This window comes from Oncorhynchus keta, chromosome 32, assembly GCF_023373465.1.
Source record: "Oncorhynchus keta strain PuntledgeMale-10-30-2019 chromosome 32, Oket_V2, whole genome shotgun sequence".
NCBI lineage: Eukaryota > Metazoa > Chordata > Actinopteri > Salmoniformes > Salmonidae > Oncorhynchus > Oncorhynchus keta.
The window spans coordinates 22,488,634-22,512,748 of NC_068452.1; the positions used below are offsets into that span (position 1 = coordinate 22,488,634).

The following is a 24,115-nucleotide window of genomic DNA, read 5'->3' on the forward strand; positions in this document are numbered from 1 at the left end:
CCACACATGCTGAGCACTTGTTGGCTGCTTTTCCTTCACTCTGCGGTCCAACTTATCCCAAACCACCTCAGTTGGGTTGAGGTTGGGTGATTGTGGAGGCCAGGTCATCTGATGCAGCACTACTTCTTGGTCAAATAAATCTTACACAGCCTGGAGGTGTGTTGGGTCATTGTCCTGTTGAAAAACAAATGATAGTCCCAATCAGCGCGAACCAGATCATCCGTCTCACAAAGACACTGCCGTTGGAACCAAAAATCTCAAATGGACAGATTTCCAACGGTCTAATGTCCATTGCTCATGTTTCTTGGCCCAAGCAAGTCTCTTCTTATTATTGGTGTCCTTTAGTAGTGGTTTCTTTGCAGCAATTTGACCATGAAGGCCTGATTCACAGTATCCTCTGAACAGTTGATGTTGAGTTGTGTCTGTTACTTGAACTCTGTGAAGCATTTATTTGGGCTGCAATTTCTGAGGCTGGCAACTCTAATGAACTTATCCTCTGCAGCAGAGGTAACTCTGGGTCTTCATTTCCTGTGGTGGTTCTCATGAGAGCCAGTTTCATCATAGTGCTTAATGGTTTTTGCGACTGTACTTAAAGAAACTTTCAAAGTTCTTGAAATGTTCTGCATTGACTGACTTTCATGTCTTCACGTAATGATGGACTGTCGTTTCTCTGTGATTATTTGAGCTGTTCTTGCCATACTATGGACTTGGTATTTTACCAAATAGGGCTATCTTCTGTATACCACCCCTACCTTGGCACAACACAACTGATTGGCTCAAATGCAATAAGAAGGAAAGAAATAACTAACATATTTTACTTTTAACAAGGCACACCTATTAATTGAAATGCATTCCAGGTGACTACCTCCTGAAGCTGGTTGAGAGAATGCCAAGAGTGTGCAAAGCTGTCATCAAGGCAAAGGGTGGCTACTTTGAAGAATCTCAAATATAAATTATATTTTGATTTGTTTAACCTTTTTATGGTTACTTTTTTTGGTTACTTCCAGGTTCGATTTAACGAAGTTGAGAAAAGTTGTGCCTACATTGTGAAAACATTTAGACTGCGTTTAGACAGGCAACCCAATTCAGATTTATTTTAATCGGATCGCATTTGAAAGAGATCTGATGAGAAAAGATGTGATTGGTGAGAAAATACATATGAGTGGAAAAAAAGATCAGAATTGGGCTGCCTGTTTAAACGCAGCCTTGATGTTTACTAAAGTAATTGTACACAAGAACCACACACTTCCTACATTCAAACCTAACTTCGAAAACGATCATGTACTTTCGATTTTCAGATCTACACCCCTCCGATGACGCAATTTTCAACGTTGGACATTTTTAGCGAACTGTGTAGATGCTGAAAACAGCCGACGCCTTTTATCAATTGCAAAAACAACAGACCTGAACAAAGGTAAGTCAATATGAACTATAAAGATATTAGAATTGAATATGTCCACAATATTAATAACTTTCTTAGCAAATGGGTTGAAGTACATTTGAAATGGCGGAGGAAAAGGAGGTGAAGTGAAGTCGCGTCAACATTTTTCTCGACCATAGCATAATGATCATTTTTATTGAACGACTTAACGTTAATTACTTAAGAACTTCTTAGTTGTTACATTTAAGATAACAAATGACCCAGGTAGATGTTATGCACGAAGTTGCCACATGGGCTATTACAGTAGATATTGCCATATATTACAGTACAGTACACACGGCCTGTTGACGATGGTATCTTCTGACCCGGGTGCTTTGTTAAGAGGAGTGTCAACGCCTGCTGCAAACATGAACACTTATCGCTTGCAGAACGTGTTTTGGAAACATAAGGAACGTGTCTTGCAGATCAGAGAGAAATAACCTTTTGTTCTCATAAAACAAAAGTTTAAATTACTACACACCTTTATTGGGTTAGTGTTCCCACACGCCCAAATATATCTCCAATACACGTCGCTTGTTTATGGAAGACATAGATGGCCACCTGGGCTAATTAGCTATCTAATGCGCTCCGAACACGTGTGTAAGTGTAACTGGGGAGGAAGTGTAGTTCCTCAACTGGATGGAGGCTTGCACAGTTTGTGGATCTGTGCAAAACGCTACAGTAAGTGTATATTTTTTATTTGAAGGATTCTTTCTCGCTGATATGAAAGACAACGGGCAAATCAAATTGTATTTTTTCACAAACACATGGTTAGGAGATGTTAATGCGAATGTAGCGAAATGCTTGTGCTTCTAGTTCCGACCATGCAGTAATATCCAACGAGTAATCTAACCTAACAATTTCACAACAATTACCTTATACACACAAGTGTAAAAGAATGAATAAGAATATGTACATAAAAAAATATATGAATGAGTGATGGTATAGAACGGCATAGACAATATGCAGTGAATGGTATAGAGTACAGTATATACATATGAGATGAGTAATGTAGGATATGTAACCATATAAAAGTGGCATTGTTTAAAGTGGCTAGTGATACATTACACCAAGATGGCAAGATGCAGTAGATGGTATAGAGTACAGTATATACATATGAGATGAGTAATGTAGGGTATGTAAACATTATATGAAGTGGCATTGATTAAAGTGGCTAGTGATACATTTATTACATCAATTTCAAATTGCCATATATAAAATGCAATTGTGTTATTTTTCCATAGTTTATGACTGCCCATAACGCCACCATTTGTCAATCTGTTCACAACGTTGACATCAGCAAACTACTCGCCCACACGACGCCATACATGTGGTCTGCGGTTATGAGGCCGGTTGGACATTCTGCCAAATTCTCTAAAATGATGTTGGAGGCAGCTTATGGTAGAGAAATGAACATTCAATTATCTGGCAACAGCTCTGGTTGACAGTGCTGCAGTCAGAATTGCACACTCCCTCAAAACTTGGGTTTTTCATGCTAGCAGTTTAACCTCTTGCTCCTACCTGGCACGCAGGCGTCCCATCTAGAGCTCTGGAAATGCAAATGCGCTACGCTAAATGCTAATAGTATTAGTTAAAACTCAAACGTTCATTAAAATACACATGCAGGGTATTGAATTAAAGCTACACTCGTTGTGAATCCAGGCAACAAGTCAGATTTTTAAAATGCTTTTCGGCGAAAGCATGAGAAGCTATTATCTGACAGCATGTAACACCCCAAAAGACTCGCAGGGGACGTAAACAAAATAATTAGCATATTCGGCGCTACACAAACCGCACAATAAAATATAAAACATTCATTACCTTTGACTATCTTCTTTGTTGGCACTCCTAGATGTCCCATAATCACTATTGGGTCTTTTTTTTTATTAAATCGGTCCATATATAGCCTAGATATCGATCTATGAAGACTGTATGATAAACAGAAAAAAATAGCGTTTCATAACGTAACGTCATTTTTTAAAATTAAATAAGTCGACGATAAACTTTCACAAAACACTTCGAAATACTTTTGTAATGCAACTTTAGGTATTAGTACACGTTAATAAGCGATACAATTCATCAGGAGGCGATGTAAATTCTATAGGTGTCCGTCTCGAAAAAATGTCTGGAGAGAGCTCGACCAAAACATCCGGTCGGAGACCGGAGGGAATCGGTTCCCTTGATTCGGTTTGACCAAGAATCAAAGCCGAATCAAATGACAAGACTCTAGACATTGTGTGGAAGCTGTAGGCACTGCAACCTCGGCCTCATTTAATTCGGTTCACTTTGAACAATTCCTGGAAGTAGCGCAAGGATATTTATTTCCATTTTCAGTGATCAGATTTTCCTGCACTTTTCGATGAAACGCACGTTCTGTTATAGTCACAGCCGTGATTTAACCAGTTTTATAAACGTCTGAGTGTTTTCTATCCACACATACTAATCATATGCATATACTATATTCCTGGCCTGAGTAGCAGGGCGCTGAAATGTTGCGCGATTTTTAACAGAATGTTTGAAAAAGTAGAGGGTCGACTTAACAGGTTAATTTAGTCTAGTAGGCTATTTTTGGACAAGTTGCCGAATTTGATAAGCCAATTGGCCTATCAACCCTCTACCAGTTGTCTGTACAGGGTCTGTTGTCACTCTTCCAGTATGCAATATATAGGCTTTGGCAGTATACCGTATATACCAATACAGCAGAGAAATTGAGTCTCGCGCTTTAACGCTCTTAGTTGTTGTTGAAATTAATCCACTATGCTGTTTACTTTCTGCATATACGTACGTTATATCACTGATTCTACTTTTATAAACACCTGCAGTCAACTTGTGCAATTCTCCAGGCAATAAAGTAGATCGCGTTCTTCATTTCACCTCTCACATTATTTTACATTATGAAGCTCACTGGTAGTTCCGTCACATGTTGCCTTTTGAGTCACTCACTGTTGTGCAGCATGCACAGTAGCATAGTTACAGTATTGAATTCACAACTAAATGTTTGCAGCTAGATATAACTATTAAGTTAACTGTCTAAAAATGTGCTAAATGCTCTGAGGTTGTGCATTTGGATAGCTGACATAGTAGCTAGTTATCTACCAAGCTTCACTCCATTGATCTTCTTGGGTGGAGTGGGATTTTTGGAGTAGGGAAAAGATTTTTGTAATATGATTTCCTTGCCGGGCCCACTCTCATTCACAAGGTGGCGATAGCAACGTTTTTTCATTTTGGGACTTTCCTTGCTAGTAGTAGCTAGCTGGCAGCCACTGAGATATAATAAGAACTGGAGACCGCATCCAAGATGTCCAACCGTTGTTTTCAAGGTAGATCTACTCATGTTCACATACGCCGATTCATGGGCCATGTATACCTCGGTTGCATCCGATTTATACAGCCAACATCTCCTACGCACAGGGAGCAGCCATGACTTCATCACGTCATCCAAAAACATGGCAGACATTGGATGAATATAACATTTTAATATCTTCGGCTGTGAGTGATGGAAAACATTCAGCCTCAACTACAATTATTTGAATAACGAAATTAATGATTTGTGCACAAAGGTGATGACTGAAGTGTCTCATTAGGAATTCTCTATGTCTGATGCATTATTAGCACCTGTCACGTTGTTCGAAATAATGATGGTCGGACCAAGGCACAGCATACATAGAGTTCCACATATTTTAATGAATAAACTTAAGCAAATACAAAACAATAAAGAATAAACAAACTGTGACAACAATTCAGTGCTAACAGGCAACTAAACATAAACAATATCCCATAACCCCCAGGCGAGAAAAATGCTACTTAAGTATGATCCCCAATTAGAGACAACGATAACCAGCTTCCTCTAATTGGGGATTATACAAATCACCAACATAGAAAATCAAACCTAGAACCCTACATAGAAAATATAAACTAGATTTTTTTTTTAAACCTAGTCACGCCCTGACCTACTCTACCATAGAAAATACAGGTTTTCTATGGTCAGGACGTGACAGAACCAGAGTGAATAGGTGTTGTCTTTCTGGCGTGTGAAGGATGTGTTTCTATGCACAGAGGCCTTCACCCCCTCTGATACCCAGCCTTATTCACTCATTGAGACATTCATTTTGGATTCCCATGAGTTTCTTGAGTTTCCCATGAATGAATGCCTCTTAACAGTGCTCTGTGAGGGACTGGGGGGCCCAGAAGTACTGGCAGGTATCCAGGAATGGCGGAGGCGTACTGGTGTGTTAAATTATCCAGGTCCTGCAGGAGATGGAGCCCTCGGCTGTTCTTACTCAAGCCTCTGGTATTCTGCTAATCTGAGTGGGCGTATATGAGTCAGTGGTCATTGTGTGTCTGTGTGTATCCATCCTGATTCTTTTCAGCAGTTCCATCTGCAGCCATTCCTCTATTTGTTCCTTTCTTTGTTGTATCCTCTACAGTCTACATTCACTCCCCCAAAATATAGCTGCCATTTTTGGATCCCCTTTCCACCCCTCCTCCCGTTCTTGTCCTTTCTGCCCCCACATTCTCTCACTCCTCCACCAAGATTTCAACTGTCCCCCACCCCTCTGCTCACTGAGTATCATGCTCATGTTTTTCATGCATGTGTTTTTGATAGGGAGTCGAGAGGTCCTCAAACACAGTTACATTGTCACATTGACAGATAGACAGGGGCCTACATTTTTATAACAAAGTTGTTACATTGCTGTAATAACACAACATAGAGAAACAAAAAACTGAATCTGCACAGTTGACCAAATACTGAGTACAGCTAGGGGAGGACTTAGTTTATATATCACAATGACTGGTCCCTTTGGTCAGAGTGGTTTTCTGGGCTGTGGAGTGCAGCTCTACAACCTATCATTAGCCTGTAGTTCTCATAGTTTAACCTCTTCAAGAGGTTTTTAAGAGAGCAAATGACTTGTGAGTGACCCATCAAGGCCAGGGGATGTAGGCTAATCCCAGGATAGAAAATGATCACCTTCGCTCTGTTTAAGCGATCACAAGTAAAATAAAGCAAGAGTCAAGGGTGATGATAAGTTCATATACTGTAGGCTACATGCTTTAAGCTGTCACTCACTGCTATGATTTGATACAAGAGTTGGCTGTTTGACATGTGGTCCCTGAGTTTCCTTGCCCTTTAGTGACTCTGTTCTGAGTAATGTGTTGTTCCTCTCAAAAAAAAGAGGAAACCGAAAAAGGAAGTGAGGTTTTCCCAAACTCAAAAAGGTGGCCAACCTTTTCCCTGCTACGAGTTAAAACCTCACAATTCTCACATGTAATCCTCACGAGTCAATCTGATGTTGTTTTATTTATTAAAATGATTATAACAAGGGAAAACAGCAGGGGCTAAAGGTCTGGAGTTCAACACCCATAACTAAAAATTATAGATTATATACGAAAGAGGGGATTTGATAGCAGCATCATTGATTTATGGGTGCACATACAGTGGGGCAAAAAAGTATTTAGTCAACCACCAATTGTGCAAGTTCTCCCACTTAAAAAGATGAGAGGCCTGTAATTTTCATCATAGGTACACTTCATCTATGACAGACAAAATGAGGAAAAAAAATCCAGAAAATCACATTGTAGGATTTTGAATGAATTTATTTGCAAATTATGGTGGAAAATTAGTATTTGGTCACCTACAAACAAGCAAGATTTCTGGCTCTCACAGACCTGTAACTTCTTCTTTAAGAGGCTCCTCTGTCCTCCACTCGTTACCTGTATTAATGGCACCTGTTTGAACTTGTTATCAGTATAAAAGACACCTGTCCACAACCTCAAACAGTCACACTCCAAACTCCACTATGGCCAAGACCAAAGAGCTGTCAAAGGACACCAGAAACAAAATTGTAGACCTGCACCAGGCTGGGAAGACTGAATCTGCAATAGGTAAGCAGCTTGGTTTGAAGAAATCAACTGTGGAAGTAATTATTAGGAAATGGAAGATATACAAGACCACTGATAATCTCCCTCGATCTGGGGCTCCACGCAAGATCTCACCCCGTGGGGTCAAAATGATCACAAGAACGGTGAGCAAAAATCCCAGAACCACACGGGGGGACCTAGTGAATGACCTGCAGAGAGCTGGGACCAAAGTAACAAAGCCTACCATCAGTAACACAAATCCTGCAGTGCCAGACGTGTCCCCCTGCTTAAGCCAGTACATGTCCAGGACCGTCTGAAGTTTGCGAGCATTTGGATGATCCAGAAGAAGATTGGGAGAATGTCATATGGTCAGATGACACCAAAATAGAACTTTTTGGTAAAAACACAACTCGTCGTGTTTGGAGGACAAAGAATGCTGAGTTGCATCCAAAGAACACCATACCTACTGTGAAGCATGGGGGTGGAAACATCATGCTTTGGGGCTGTTTTTCTGCAAAGGGTCCAGGACGACTGATCCGTGTAAAGGAAAGAATGAATGGGGCCATGTATCGTGAGATTTTGAGTGAACCTCCTTCCATCAGCAAGGGCATTGAAGATGAAACGTGGCTGGGTCTTTCAGCATGACAATGATCCCAAACACACCGCCCGGGCAACAAAGGAGAGGCTTCGTAAGAAGCATTTCAAGGTCCTGGAGTGGCCTAGCCAGTCTCCAGATCTCAACCCCATAGAAAATCTTTGGAGGGAGTTGAAAGTCTGTGTTGCCCAGCAACAGCCCCAAAACATTACTATTCTAGAGGATATCTGCATGGAGGAATGAGCCAAAATACCAGCAACAGTGTGTGAAAACCTTGTGAAGACTTACAGAAAACGTTTGACCTCTGTCATTGCCAACAAAGGGTATATAACAAAGTATTGAGATAAACTTTTGTTATTGACCAAATACTTATTTTCCACCATAATTTGCAAATAAATTCATTCAAAATCCTACAATGTGATTTTCTGGATTTTTTTTCTAATTTTGTCTGTCATAGTTGAAGTGTACCTATGATGAAAATTACAGGCCTCTCATCTTTTTAAGTGGGAGAACTTGCACAATTGGTGGCTGACTAAATACTTTTTTGCCCCACTGTAACTTTGGCTATATGCAGAACATAACTAGGGTGTTCCTGTGGACATGATTGATGTGACTACTCTGGCCTGATGGGATCAAGTGGCTTATTCATGCATCATCGTTTGCTTGATATTAGACCGTGAGTGTGTTTTAAGAGCATATCCCTGAACCCTGACCCCTTTCTGCAGCCCCAACGCAGCACAATGAGAGGCTTAAAGTGTGGCCAAAGAGTATAACATAGTCTAGTACATAGCTAACACGTGTCCCCTTGCTTTGGGAATTAGATCATCAGGGTTTGTTGTTTTGGGTCCCAAATGAACATTTAAAGAGTTAGACAGGTTAGATTTGGACACTGTTGGGTGCACTTTTTAATAATGTGCTCTAATTTTCCCATTATTAAGGGAGAGTGAAAATGGGACAGAAAGACACTGAGCATAAGTGAGAGAAAGAGAAAGCGCAGAAAGAGTAAGACAGCCCTGCTGCTGCAGGGAAAAGAGGGAGGGGGGATGTGGGGAAGTGAGATGGATTTCCCGTAAATCACCATCAACCAATCACAGCTCCTACCCCGGTTGGCAGTAGGCCAGTGGGATCAAGCGACACCAAGCAACCGAGATACACAGCAAGATTACAGAGTGAAGTAGAGAGAGAGAGAGTCGAAAGAGACCTATATTACAGAGCGTGAGTTATCATTTGGAAGGATAGGGGTATTTACTTGAATTTATTTGAAAAACGGATAACCAGAAGAGACTGCAGACCTGCAATTCGGACCTGCCTCTGTTGGTAGGTCTATGTTTCCTTCCTCAGCGTCTATTTTTCTGTCCAGTTCTTTGTCAAAGGGCCTGTTCTTACTTCCGCCCCACTTGATTTCAGTTGGGGTGTGGTGCTGTGTTTTGGAGGAGGGGTACGTGTGCGGAGCTCTTGCTTTAGCAGGAAGTGATGATCAGTGAATGACAAAGCCGGTGTGCCTGATCAGAGTCTGGGTTAGACAAAGTGTGTGTGGAGGAGGGGAATGAAGAGATTGACAGGAAAGTGGAGGAAAATTCACTGAACAGTGTGTGGAGTGTTTTATTTGAATGCTATACAGGTTCTAAGAGATTTCAAACAAGATTTGCATATCCGGGTATAAACATTTACATAGCATTTACCCTGGTAGTCAACCTGAGCTTGGCGTGTCATAAAGGGAACGGGGCACCTGTCAAAGGGAAGATCAAAAGTGAGGGGGAAAGATAAACTCATGTGAAGTGCTGGCACACTGATGCAACATGCAGCAACCCTATAGCTCTACAGCTCTCCGCTTACAGTGCTCACTAAGCGGGCCTAGGTCCAAAGCCTTTCTGGCCTTTCTCTACTGAATTAAACATGCTCAGATCAGAGGGGTTTTCATTTGAAATACATACTCCATGCTTGATGCACACACACACACACACACACACACACACACACACACACACACACACACACACACACACACACACACACACACACACACACACACACACACACACATGATATTCTGTGGAACTGAGGCAGTTCTGTTCCTTGAACATGCCATGTAGCAGTCTTTACAACACAACTACTTCCTGGTGTTAACTACACAGTTGTAACTGTCAAAACAATGCCGTGATCGAGTTTCCTGTTTAATTCGCTCACCGCAAAACGTGAAGTTTCAGCAGAGAAGGAGTTGCGATCAAGTTTCTGTGTCAAGCATACACTTCCTCCATGTTGAGAAATGTATATGTTTCAAATCAAATTTTATTGGTCACATGCACCGAATACAACAGGTGTGGTCTTTACTGGGAAATACTTACGAGCCCATTCCCAACAATGCAGAGTTAGGGGCGGCAGCGTAGCCTAGTGGTTAGAGCGTTGGACTAGTAACCGGAAGGTTGCGAGTTCAAACCTCCGAGCTGACAAGGTCGTTCTGCCCCTGAACAGGCAGTTAACCCACTAGGCCGTCATTGAAAATAAGAATATGTTCTTAACTGACTTGCCTGGTTAAATAAAGGTTAAAAAATAATAATAATAATAAAAAAAATAAAAAAATAATGCAGAGTTAAAAAGTACAAAAAATATTTACAAGGCAGAGATAAACAATACAAGGCAGGGATAAACAATTACTAGATTGACTTGTTTCACTGCCACACAAAGCCGGACATTATTCCATTCTTAGCAGGTGTGAAGTTCAATTGACATGAAGTGAATAAGCTATACTGGAGTTTTTGATTACCCAGTCACAAGCTCTGCTCCGCTCTCTGCTAATGGACAGGTGTGAGGATCGCTTAGATCAGCAAGTTGGTTGTTGTGGAGATGTGCTTCAAATGAAGTACTGTACACTGAGCTGTTCAAGGAAGGACCGTTTTGAATAGTCCAGCCAACAGCGAAGTCAGTAAACAGGATAAAACCATGTTTTATTCTGAATTGACATAATTTTCTGTTTCCTTTTCCAGCAGGTGAGAATGGCGGTGAATCAAAGGATCTTTAACTCGACCAGACCATTCTCAGGGTCACCCCAAATAGAACTGAAGGGGTCTTACCCAAGCCTCCCCAGCCCAGAAGACAGGACGAGTGACGAGGAGGGGAAGGAGAGCGAAGGGGACTTCATGGCTTGTTTAAAACCCAGACTAATTCAAGTCCTAACGCAGGGCACAGCAGAACAAGTGGGTGAAGCAGGTCCACTGAACTATCAGAAGAACTCGTTCATAGCCCAGGCTGAATGTGAGTATACTAAGTACGGGCGATACTAGTTTTGATAGGATTAATTACAGAGAGAGAGAGAATGGCACCAAGCTAACACCTGCTGTCTGTGCTTCCCCAGGTGAAACCCAAGACTCCCAGCAGTTCAGCCCTTCCTGCTCCGAACGCTCCTATGTCGGGTCCCCCAACTGCTTAATCAACCGGTATGACCTCACGTATCCCTCCATAACACACTCCATTATCTCTCCTTCCAACTATCTCAATCTTTGGTTTTCTTCTTTAGCTACAAAGCATTGGTTAAACCACTAATGTCTTCTTACAGTTTTGGGTTTTCGTGACAGTACTGCATTCACACAGGCATTGCTGTTGTCTTCCACAGGGACTCATCAGAGCACAACAATGTGGCGTGTTCCACCGCAGCCTCCAACCAGGACCAACCAGGCTCCCCGGCCCACTGCTCCCCCAGGAAGAAGCCAAGGAAGAAACAGAAGAGGAAGGAGAAGAAAGAGGAGCAGAGGGAAACAGGGAAGCAGAGACAGAGACGTAGAGTACCTTCTGGTGTCCCTGAGCAGGAGACCCAGACTGGCAGTTCTCCTCAACTGATCCAGACCCAGGTAAGATGAACACGCTCCCTGTAACATCCTACCGTCAGACACAAAATGGATGATGTTGAACTCTACTTGAAGTGCCTTTCTTATGATTCATAGTCTGTAGTATGAACCGTAGACGGTCTCATATAGTGTTTGAGCTTCTATCAGCAAACATACTAACACAAACATTAGCCTTCCAACCGGGAGGAAGTGATTCAGAGAACTCTTGAATGTCTGACAAAGCTTCCTTTCAGGTGTCCATACTAGTCTTGAAGCCTCACCCACATAGATAGTTGTCAGTGTCAGTATCATCACCTGAAGGTGAAAGTTCTTTCCTGGCAGACAGTCACCTTTAATCACCTGGTGGTTGGTTTGTCTTTCTCCCCTTTAGGAGGACGCTTCAGAGCCATTAAGTAACATCAGCACTTCATACAGTAGCAGTATCCCGAGTTTAGAGGCGCATGACACAAGACGCCCCCCTTACCCCCTCCAGGACTGCAACAGGGGCCCCAGCCATTCCCACCCATGTTGGGGCCCCCAGGTGTTTAGCCCCTCCTGCAACCTCTCCACCTATGGGCAGGAGAGTGACTCGGACTCTCCTCTCAGCAGTGTGGGAGACTGTTCGTTGGCCCTAGCAGGGCTCAGGGGCAGTGTCAGTCAGGAGGACCGATGCTACGCAGGTCCCTTCTGCAAAGACGTGGAAAGGCATGTCTGGGAGAAGGAGGGAGAAGTCTCAGAGACTGACACCAACGAGGGCCTGATCTTCAATGAGGTAACTTTCCAGACTGCAGTAGTTGTCGATAAATGCAGTTGTTTACTTGTGGCTTTTTCTGATTCCTCCTTATTTACTCAGCCAATTGTTCCCTCTTATTTCCTATTAGAATATTCAGCCTGTGAATTATGAGTACAGGGAGGGGAAGGACTACAGCCTCTGCAAGTCTATCAACACAGGGTCATACGGGGAAGTGCACAGTGTGCAAGACAACAGAACACACTTCAGATTTTGCGCTAAAAAGGTACAACAGCACTTACACTCTATGTGTATACATTATCTGTGTGTTATCTCTCACTATTGATAACTATTGAACTCTCGTCCCTCTCCTTCCTCCCAGATTCTCCTGAAGAGTTTTAGTAGTGAGGAAGTGGGTACGTGGAGTGCCCTGAAGTCTCCTCGCGTGGTGGAACTCTTCGGAGTGATCAGAGAGGGGCCCTACGTCGTCCTCTTTATGGACCTCAAAGCTGGTGAGCTATACACTATACTGTACCTCGATCTCAGGCAGTGACCTGGATGCTAGTTATGTGCGGGCAAGCTTTTTGTTCACCTGCACCCACCCACAATTGCTAATAACCCATCCGCAACCGCCAGAATATATATGATAAAGTGACAATCTGACCTGCAAACATAGAAAAATGCCGTAGGCTATAGTCAAAAGACAGTGGAATTATTTTTTGACAGGGGGTGCAGATTTTCTCCTGATTTTAGATATGTTTCTGCTTATAATTTCTAACATTTTGGTTGACTATTTGTTAGTCAACTTGTCTATAATTAAATAGATACAGCTTTTCTTTTGTCATTTTATGTTGCCCTCAAAGACTATATTAACCCCTGCTCACCAGATTGTCATAAATCAATAGAATGAATGCTTTAATCTAGTTGACATCGGTAGAGTTTTTCTCTGTCATCTTCTTTCATGGAGCAAAGACGATTAGGGACCAAAAAATACTTACAGGGAATATTTTATGTGGTTGAAATTCTATCAGCTTTTATGATGCTGATAAAGATAGATACCATCTGTAGAGGTACTAACTGAGCATTTGCATTCTCTCAAGATGCTGATAGAAAGAAATCACATTTCACTTGTTCCTGAGTCAGAATTTTGCCAACATTTGGTGTATCATGTTACTGCAAGAAATCCTTAATTTTGCAGGAGTTAATATTAAGGCTATGTGAAGTTATAGACCTACAGTCAGTGTCCAGATTTCAGTTTCCATTTAACCCATCTGAACAATAGGCTACAGTTCCCTTGAACTTCCCTATTTGAAGTCCCCGTCTTGTGACTGTTGAATTTGTATAGCGCCTCGCAATCATCACACATTTCCCACTTCACCAAATATTTTCCCAACATTACTTTTCTGGCCCTCCTTTCCCTTTATATTCAACATTTCAACGCTTTTCTCTTGTTGAATTAAACTCCTTTTTGCCTCCGTGGATTGACGTAACCTTAAAGTTATTATTATTATTTTTTACAAATTACCCCTTTTTTGTCCCCTATTTCGTGGTATCCAATTGGTAGTTACAGTCTTGTCTCATTGCTACAACTCCCGTACGGACTTGGGAGAGGCGAAGGTCGAGAGCCGTGCGTCCTCAGAAACACAACCCAACCAAGCTGCACTGCTTCTTGACACAATGCCCACAATACCCAACCCTGGAAGCCAGCCGCACCAATGTGTCAGAGGAAACACCGTACACCTGGTGACAGTGTGCACTGCGCCCGGCCCGCCACAGGAGTCGCTAGTGTGCGATGGGACAAGGACATCCCTGCCAGCCAAGCCCTCCCCTAACCCAGACGACCTTGGGCCAATTGTCCGTGGTCTCCCGGTCGCGGCCGGCTCCTACAGAGCCTGGACTAGAACTCAGAATCTCTTGTGACACAGCTAGCACTACGATGCAGTGTCTTAGACCGCTGTACCACTCGGGAGGCCGACGTAAACTTTTTTTGCCCGTTCCCAAAAGCATGTGGTTATTGGCATGTAGGCTATTTGGCGTTAGTACAGTTTAGACCCCTAGGTTTATGCACTAATGCCAGGTAGCCTAAAATAATTAAAGAACATCCTCAGTGTAGCCTATAGATATAAATTGCACAGGAATGACACATTTATGGATTTTTAAAGGTATTGTTTTCCATTTATTCAACACGCCACCCACCCACCCTTCATCCACACAATATTCTAAATGCGTCCGGTTTATGAGTCAACCAGGGCATCACTACTAGACGCCTCTGTTAGAGTTTCTCGAAGAATGCCTCAGATTTTGAGGTGATTTTTTTATCACCCACTGACCCCTCCTGTCCTCTTCTCTATTATCTGCTTCTAGGCTCTGTGGGTCAGCTTATTAAAGAGAGGGGTCGGCTACCTGAGGACCTGGCCCTACACTACCACTGTCAGGTCCTGGGGGCGCTGGAACACCTGCTGAAGAGACGAGTGCTGCATCTGGACATAAAGGGTAGGCCGAGACATGAGATAATGAAAAATGACTGACTTATGAACAAAAATACACCAGAAGGTTCATAAAACACACAGTAACTAAATGTCTGGGCATGTAGACTGACTCTGGTGATGACACTAGGCATTTTCAAACTAGGTTTGATTACAGTGTTTGATTACGGTGTTTGATTGCGATGTTTGATTACGGTGTTTGATTGCATTGCTTGATTGCGGTGTTTGATTACAGTGTTTGATTATGGCAGCTATTAAAACAGTAAAAAAAAGACTTCTTGACAGTTGACACATGTAAAGAGAAATAGAGAAGCAGACGTTCAGGCTATTCATATTTTGTTTCATATTTTGCCTTGGTGAGAGTAAGTTCTTTCTCGGCTGTTTTTGCAGTTGTTATGTGGAACACAAGGGTCGCAGATCGTGTCTTGATCTCCAGCACCTGTGTTGTGAAACCAGAGCACCACAGGCTGAGAACGCGCCAAGCCGGGAATTTCCCACAGCGTGACTCACCGCTGCTCTTTAGAGGGCGCAAGCGCTCGCCAGCCAGAGAGAGGGAGAGACAGAACTCGAGGAAGAGAGAGAGCGGCAGAGCAAAGGATAGACAGTCGGAACCACATGGCTCAGTGCTCAGATGCCACCTGGTGTCAGATAAGCTACACCACAGGCACAGATACAACAGGGAGGTTTTGCAAAGTCACCTGCTGCCTGTCTATTATGCTATAAGCCCCAGATTCATTCCTTCCCCAACAGCTGTTTCTTAATAGCCAACATGACTTGGATTTGACTCTCTTTTCCCCCTGGTTACCAGAACCTTGCCCCGTCTGCATAGCTACAGCGCTGCTAAATATGGCTGTCTCATCCCAGGATTATAGAACAACAATAACCAAATCCAGTATATAGCCATAGATTAACATGCCTTCCTGTGTGTGTGTGTGCGTGCGTGTGTGTTGCAGCGGACAATGTGTTGCTGTCAGAGGATGGGAGGGACACTTTTCTGTGTGACTTTGGACACTCGGAGAGAATGGACATTGGTGGACAGAGCCTAAGTGCATCCCAAGGAGGTAGCAAAATATGAACTCAAGACCACACCAGACAAAAAAAAGAGGGATACACCCAAAAATAAAGTGTTTGACCTGGTTGTCATGTCTGAATGTATACTCTGTGTATGTGCGTGGAAGCAGATCTGAAGGGGACAGAGACACACATGGCCCCGGAGATTGTGAAAGGGGAAACCCGCGGAGCCAAAGCAGACGTGTGGAGCAGCTGCTGCATGTTACTGCACATGCTCAATGGCTGCCAGCCCTGGACACGATACTACTCCCGCCCACTGTTATTCAAGGTATCCTTCAACACAACAACACCCTGTCTTCATACTTGACATGTGACAAGTATGTTTAACTTTTGATGTTTAAAAAAAAAATAATCGGAGCCAATATTAGGCCTCCAATTGGATTGAATCTTCATGTCGTGGATTCATTGTTCGTATGGCTATGGTTACAGATAGCCAATGAACCACCGCCTCTGAGGGAGATCCCGCCCGATTGTAGTCCCTTCACTGCTGATGTCATAAAGGTGGGACTACAGAAGGAGCCAACCAAGAGGGCCTCTGCCCCAGAGCTCAAGGGAAGAGCAGCCAGAGCTCTGAGAGAAGGTGAGGGTGTAGCACCACCACTGTTTTTAGATCAGTGCTTAGATGTTAAAAACTGTGGCTGTTAACCATGTTCATTTGAATACTGGCTAACAAACCTACTGCCTTTAGATCAGTCCTTAGATGTTATAACTTTGTTATAACTGACTAACAACCCTACTGTGTGTCTTTAGTGGGAGGACTCACCAGCCCCATCAGAGGGTCCTATAAGGAGCCCTTACAGATAGATGACAGCCCCGGCCAGTCTAGCCAGCCCTGGCCTCCCTTCAGCAGAGACACCTGCTCTGAGGAGAACCATAAGCTATTGCTGGAATCCATGAACCCAGGGAGCAGAGAGCTGAACAATGATGAGGAGGAAGGTAGTGAGGCAGACACAGAGGAGACAACCTCACCTCCAGACTCACCTCGCTCTCTACTGACACAACTCCATGAATGGCAAAATCCCAAGATGGCCGACGTCACCTCCAACGTGTCTGAACTTGAACTGCGCAAACTGGAGAGAGGTAAGGATTGTTGCAACATTCTGCATGTTTGCTGTCTGTCAGTCTGTGTATCTCAGTTAATTTTACTTGATGTATATCCTTGTGTGTCTATATCAACTCAAGTCAACTCCTCTGTTCTTAACGCTCCTCTTCTGTTCGTCTGCAGAGTTCTACCTGACCAGTCTGTCTCAGCTGCACTCAGCAGAAACGCAGGAGCAACTACTGTCCTGCCTGAGCAGCAGTGACTGTTACTCCAACAGGGACTTATGGGACAGAAAGGTAACCCACCATACAAACCTGCCATACCTGACATGTTAATAATAATATAATATATGCCATTTAGCTGACGCTTTTATCCAAAGCGACTTACAGTCATGTGTGCATACATTCTACGTATGGGTGGTCCCGGGAATCGAACCCACTACCCTGGCGTTACAAGCGCCATGCTCTACCAACTGAGCCACAGAAGGACCACCCAGAAGGACCATGTTAGATAATATGAACAGCTGTAGGGTATGTAATGTGTTTCTGTGGATTGGTATCTGGATCTCTCGGTCACATTATCAACCCATTCACGGTTCTCCCTCTATTTTCCCCGTCTCCCTCCTCCCTGACTACAGGACTCTGGCCGTTGGTCCATCAGCCCAGGTGATGACCTCAGCTCTGGCGTGTTCTCCTACAACAGCCAACCGGACGGACAGATTCTCAGTATGGACTGGCTGGTTCACCAAAGCCACCTGTCTCCACCCCGATGCTTTGAGGGTGAGTGACATCGTTAGCTGACCCTGGAAGGTGCTACAGGTCAGGATGTTTAGATAAGAGGATCATGTCATGTTGTTTCCCACTGGATAGGATCTCATTCCCATAGAGATATCACTCATGCTGAGAAAGCATGTGCAGTGCACTCATGTTGGCTGTTTCTCTGCACTGTGATTGGCTCAGGAGTGGACGTCTGCATCACGGACGTAAATGGGCAAAGCATCCGGATCCGAGAGAAACGTAGGGTGAAGGTGGGCCACATCGCCACGGGGATCAGCGACCAGGTGAGTGAGGAATCATGGTAGACCCCTGACAACAAGTCATGCACAATCATATTTTCATGTTTATGCTCTTGTCCTTTTCACAGGCGACTACACAGTCCTTCATTACACCACAATAAATCTTACACCTGTGTGTCTCTCTCCCCCCTAGATCTCTGAGAGGGTGTTCACCATGGAGACTCAGGAGCGGGTGCCAGTGGCCCATGACGAGGAGGTGCAGGACTCTGGCCTCCTGCTCCGCTGTGTCCCTGCTCCTGACTACAGCCAGGCCTGGAGATGGAGGGTCAAGGAGGGGGTGCTGGAGACTCGTGACTGAGCCATCAACTCCCCCCATTCATCAGTAGCAGTCTCATCAAGCATCAGGACTGTAGACTCACTCCTGTACGCCTGTCTCATTCTATCCTGCTTTTGATCAAACTGTGTGTTATGCATAATCTTCTTAAGGATCGTACCCTTATTTCCAATTTTTGCCTAAAATGACAACCCATATCTAACTGCCTGTTGCTCAGGACCTGAAGCAAAGATATGCATATTCTTGACACAATTTGAAAGGAAACACTTTGAAGTTTGTAGAAATGTCAAATTAATGTAGGAGAATATTAACGGCAGGGATTCAATCTTTAGAACCCAGTTCCTACATTTGAATATAAAAAAAACAGATTTTATCAAACCAAACATTTTATCTCTGGGACCCTTAGGATGACAAATCAGAGCAATATTACTGAATGTAAGTACATAATTTACCTTCAGGGGTGAATGTATCAAACCAAGTGGTGTGATAAGTTTGTTGTTGTTGTGCACTCAAACAATAAATGGTATTTTTTCACTATAATAGCTGCTGTAAATTGGACAGTGCAGTTAGATTAACAAGAATTTAAACTTTCTGCACATATAAGACGCATGTCCTGGAAATGTTACTTACGTCATTCTAGTCACATTAGCAACAATCGTCCCGGTATAGGGACACCGATCCCGTAGAGGATAAAAGGGACAAATGTCATGGGTTTCTAATAAATGGATATCCCTGTAAATTACAGGAGCACAGACACACGTGGTCTTTGTGTTCTCTTTTGAGACAATGGTTCATGTGAACAAGCTACAACTGCCTTTTCTCAAAGTACGGTATGAAATGTTCAACAGTGCTGTAGATCTAGCATAATTTTATACAGCTGTCCAAAAATGACAACCCTTTTCTGTACTTAGCTAGAGGACACCCAACAACAGCACTGAGCCAATAAGATGTTAACATCTCAACCCTGTGTACCTTACAGTAAGATGGCATCATGTCATGAAATCAAAGCTCTACTCTGGAGAATTTCATATCCATTTGTTGATCAATAGGAAAGATTTAATCCAACTACTGCATTACTATTAGACACTCTCTTATGCTTCCAGTTGAGAATTTGTGTATAAGCAGGCAATAGTTTTAAAATCATCTTTTTCACACCCCACAATCTTTCCCCAAATATGTCACAGCTTAAGAAGGATCACAATCCATAAAATGTTTTTATTTTAGGTTCATATTACTAAAACAAACTGTCACTGCAAAAAGATAGTTTCAGGGGACAAGAGTTTTACAAAAGATTTATATAAAAAGTGAAAAATTTGAACAATATCAAAGCAATTTATTGTAGAAATTAAAAAAAGGATGAAGGCACTGACAACTTAAAAGAAATAAGAAAGTTCCCTTATTTGTTAACACAAACAAGGTGTATAAAAAGAGCATTTGATTGAAAGATTATGGTATAGTCTACTTTTAAATAGCCCACCATAGAATACAGTACTTTGAACACTATGCTGAGAGAGAGAGGTAAACATCTGTGAGAGGAGGACAGTGCTGTGTGTGTGCAGTAGAATTGCGCGCACACACACACACGCGCGCGTACCTGGAACATATGTTGATCCTATGATCACACATAGATGCTCACAGACACAGACCCCAAAATGCATACTCTAGCAAAGAGATACAATGAAGACAGCCCGGAGAGAATGACCAGATAGGAAAAAGGAGACTCAATGGGAGAAGTGCAACAGAAATAAAGCACAGCAGTAAAGCATAGGAGACCCTCATGGCTAACCTGGGGTGGGGGGGGATTTAATGTCATCAGTTCATGTCATAAGACTTAAGCAACAAAATGTCATGCAGCGACTTGTTTGTTTGTAAGAAATAAAAAATAAATTAATTCAAAGATGTGCCCTGGCCGAGTCTCTATACATCTCTTTCCATCTTTCTCTCCTGTATGTGCGGTCAAGAGCCACATACATTTTTAGCGGTGTAGGGAACAGAGGTAAGAAGAACTTTGAATCTGATTTGATCCTTTGCCATGGATGGAGGGCAGGAAAGAGGAGTGGTTGATCAGGTCCAAACATAGCTGTTTTTCCATTCCCAACTCTATTTTTCCTCACCTTTTCCTTCCCCAGAAACACTTCCCATTTACCCTCACATCAGGTCTGTCTCTACTACCTAGTTCTCCTCCCAGTCTTATGTCCCTCCCTCTTTGTCCTTTCTTCTCTCAGGCTCTCCTCCCACTCACATCCTGCGGATGACCAGCACAGTGGTAAGAACTCCAGCGAGGAACACCCCCACGGTCTGCCAGGTGGGAGTGCCAAAGTAGGAACGGATTCCCTCCTAAGAATTAGGAAGAGACCATTGTCTTCAACCATCACTACAACTACAAATTGAAAAACACATTTATAAAAAAAAAAACATGTATGAAACCTGTAAATCAATTTGGGGAAAGCACATCTACTGATTCCTTACCCAGCCACCCTGCTCCCTAATCCAGTTGATCACATGATCTCGCAGGTAGTCTGTGGCCCAGCTGATAATGGTTCTGATGATGTCGGGGACCTTGGTCAACAGAGCCTGAGGAGAGAAAGACGATGCTGTCTTATTACACAATGAAGAAGCCAACTCATCCCAAAACTTGTAAAATGCAATACCATTCCAAGTGTTGCGGTTTTCAAAACAGTGAATCTATTCCGACTGAGATGAGCCCCGTTTCCTTTGTCTAACGGAGGACAAGAGAGCAAGAGATTGACTGAGAGAGGAGAGCTAAATAAAACACAACCACTGACAACCCTCACCTTGATGACCAGCCGACAGGCAAAGTAGAAGAGTGCCACCACCCTGCCCCAGTTGAACTTCCCATCAGAGAAGATCTCACAGGCCACTCTCATAAAAACCTCCTGGCTGGGCTGGAGTGCAGTATCATTTATCATACTGAATGGAAAAACAAGAGAGATGCTCTGAGTATTGCACAAACTCCAGAGGTCAATTCAAAGTGAATATTGGTTCAAGCAAAGAGCTGGAGTCCCTTTCTAAGTCCTTGGTTTAAGATACCCTTGGAGTTGTGTATTGCCATCCAGCTCATCTCCAATCTGCTGCAGGCACTGGGCCAGTTTCTTGTGGTTGGGGTCACACAGCTCACTCCCGCCCAACTGGGTCTGTAACACTGACAACTGAGTACTGCTGTCAGCATGGCGACGAACCCGCTCGTAGATGAAACTGCGAAGAGAGGGTCACCGGTAAACAACTAGCTAGTATATGTGATCCTTGTCTGATTAATCAGGGTGTAACAAAATTAATTGGTATATACAGCCTGAAACATTGGAGCGCAAAATCTTATAAAATGTTCAGCCAGAATGTTGAATTTTTTTTTTTTTTTTTAACTTACTCTATAGGTTGTCTGTGCAGTTTGTCCTTCAGACGCTTGAAATGTGAGACAAATATCCACAGGAAAGTATTGTTTACCAGGCTTTTTAGAGTACTGGTAGGTCAGATGAATGCGAGCAACGTCTGATCTGTGGTTCGCTGACGCTTGGCTATTGTTTACATATTGTACATGTGTTTACGTCGCATTCGTCAGAAGATTGAAAATACACACCAAAAACACAAGCCAACAGAACCATATACCTACCGGCTCAGTAAAAAGCCTGGTAAACAGGCTTTTTACTGAGGATATTTTGTCTCAAATGTCAAGTGGCTGAAGGACAAACCGCACAGACAACCTGTAGTGTAAGTTCAAATGTAATGTTATTCAACATTCTGGCTTGTAAAGGAACATTTATGATTTGGACTCAGTGTTTCAGGCTATATGTACCAATTAAATAGTATATTACAGCCTGATTAAATCAGACAAATGTGAATAAAGATCACATTCAGGAGTAAACAAGAAGGTATACTCACTCTGTCAGTAATCTTTTTCCCAGTTCTAGTACCTGATCAGTTCCATTACCTGAGAACACAAAGCAACACTGTAGTGAGAGTACTACCAGAACATAAACCAACAGCAGGTAGAGGCAATTTAAGACAATGCCTATGTCTAGGTAGTCTGGCTAACACTGAACTCTTGAAGTCCTCCTGACTGAGTCACGTAGGTAGCGTCAGCCAAGGCCAATGTATGGGTGTCTGTCATATCGAAACTGGGGAGTCATAAATATATTATGTAATGGGCTAAACATGTTTGAAATGTGACACAAAAATACATTTTTGAACAAGTAGGTACTGAAGTATGCGGGTCTAATGACCAGTTCAGTGTGACATGAATTTACGTGAAAGTTAAAACAACAGCTGACTCATTTTCAGAAGTAGACTTCTCAGCTGACATTAGTAACAGTTGGGCTGGCCCAAGATGTACTACAGATAGGTTAGTTGCCAATGATGTTTCTGGAATTACAACCATTAAGAATGAAGTACAACGACTCATTGCACTGCCACACCTGCCCCTACCAGCCCTACAGGAGGGCAGCTCCCAATCAGCCCCGTCCAAGCTCTTCTGTGCCCTAGCACCCCAATGGTGGAACCAGCTTCCCCCTGCCCATCTTCCCAAAAACATCTGAAACACTACCTCTTCAAAGAGTATCTTAAATACACCCCCCCACACACACACACACACACACTAACATGCATATTAAACACAGCTAGCTAGCACCCACATACTAGTCTGACGAATCAGTCTGTAATACACTATTAATTGGTATAAACAGCTTGAAACAAATGCCTGCAAAATCTTGTAAATGTTCCTTGCCAGAATGTTGAATAAAATTACATTTAAACTTACTATACCGATTGTCTGTGTGGTTTGTCCTTCATCTTCATTGAGACAAAATATCCCCAGGAAAGTACTGTTAAAAAGACTTTTTAGAGAGCCAGCCGGTAGGTATATGGTTCAGTACCAAGGTAAAGGTTGTTTTATATAGGATATTCGGTTCTCTCGCCAATAGCTATTGAACCAAGCATGCCATGACAATGAAAATATATTCTAAACCAGGGAAGGATGGAGAACAATCCATAGGTTTTTTGTGTGAATTTCTCATTTTCTTATCAGATTTCAATCTTCAAAAAGATCTAAGATTAACACACAAAAGGTGTCGATTGTTCTCCATCCTCCTCTGATTCAGAAATAAACGTCACAATACTCCATGTCATGGCATGCTTGGTTCAATACCGAATATCCAATACAAAACAGAATGTTTGGGGTGTATATGTATATACCAATTAACTGTTTATTACAGACTAGCACATAACGTTACAGGCTAGATTGGTGAGAAAAGAAAACAAGTTTACTATAATGTACCTTTCCCAGATAGATAGATAGATAGATAGATAGATAGATAGATAGATAGATAGATAACTTAACTACCTAGTTATGTGTATGGGCATGTTTCAGAGATGGGATGGTTGGGTGTTATGTTAGCTAGTTAACCAGCTGGCTAGCTCGACGCGGCTGGGTCCAACCGGTAACAACCCTCAATTATTTAACAAGTTAACTAAACTGTGACAAATACTTTAAGTTCCGGCTCACGATAATTACGATATCAGTGCCACAGTTCCGTATCGATTGTGTTTATCATAGTTATGTCACTTACCTGAATCGCCTCCTCCCGACGGCGTAGCCATCTTGTAACGTTACTAATATTACTTTGAGTCTGCTTCCGCCTGCAGTCATGTGACATATGTTTACAGTAACATAGGAGTGGCTTCTTGTTGCTCGTTCATGAATGCCAGCTTGTAAGAACACAACGCAGAGGG

General features: G+C 42.8%; 2 protein-coding genes across 7 annotated transcripts; one reads left to right on the top strand and one right to left on the bottom strand.

Annotated features, from left to right (window-relative positions):
* Positions 1-1,280: 1,280 nt before the first annotated feature.
* map3k14a (mitogen-activated protein kinase kinase kinase 14a) lies at positions 1,281-23,143 on the top strand. 6 transcript variants are annotated; one of them, XR_004825841.2, is made up of 17 exons: positions 1,951-2,101; positions 10,859-11,126; positions 11,227-11,308; positions 11,485-11,719; positions 12,087-12,467; positions 12,577-12,711; positions 12,808-12,937; positions 14,790-14,918; positions 15,865-15,972; positions 16,090-16,250; positions 16,412-16,562; positions 16,733-17,062; positions 17,208-17,320; positions 17,662-17,803; positions 17,984-18,084; positions 18,233-18,462; positions 20,599-23,143. XR_004825841.2 is itself a non-coding variant. In XM_035771105.2 (16 exons), exons 2-16 carry the CDS (start codon positions 10,868-10,870, stop codon positions 18,395-18,397), a joined length of 2,622 nt encoding a protein of 873 aa, XP_035626998.2. In that variant the 5' UTR covers positions 1,281-1,414; positions 10,859-10,867; the 3' UTR covers positions 18,398-20,274. The 6 variants fall into 6 exon arrangements, 5 of the variants coding, with proteins under 5 accessions (XP_035626998.2, XP_035626994.2, XP_035626995.2 ...); XM_035771105.2 differs by lacking the exons at positions 1,951-2,101; positions 20,599-23,143 and adding an exon at positions 1,281-1,414 and having other exon boundaries at positions 18,233-20,274; XM_035771101.2 differs by lacking the exon at positions 20,599-23,143 and having other exon boundaries at positions 18,233-20,274.
* On the bottom strand, positions 19,569-24,101 carry LOC118384508 (apoptosis regulator BAX). Its single transcript, XM_035771107.2, has 6 exons — positions 23,953-24,101; positions 22,271-22,319; positions 21,425-21,589; positions 21,169-21,304; positions 20,843-20,947; positions 19,569-20,710 (listed from the first exon to the last, which is right to left on the bottom strand). The coding sequence occupies exons 1-6, from the start codon at positions 23,981-23,983 to the stop codon at positions 20,612-20,614; spliced, it is 585 nt and encodes a 194-aa protein (XP_035627000.1). The 5' UTR covers positions 23,984-24,101; the 3' UTR covers positions 19,569-20,611.
* Between the last annotated feature and the right edge of the window lie 14 nt (positions 24,102-24,115).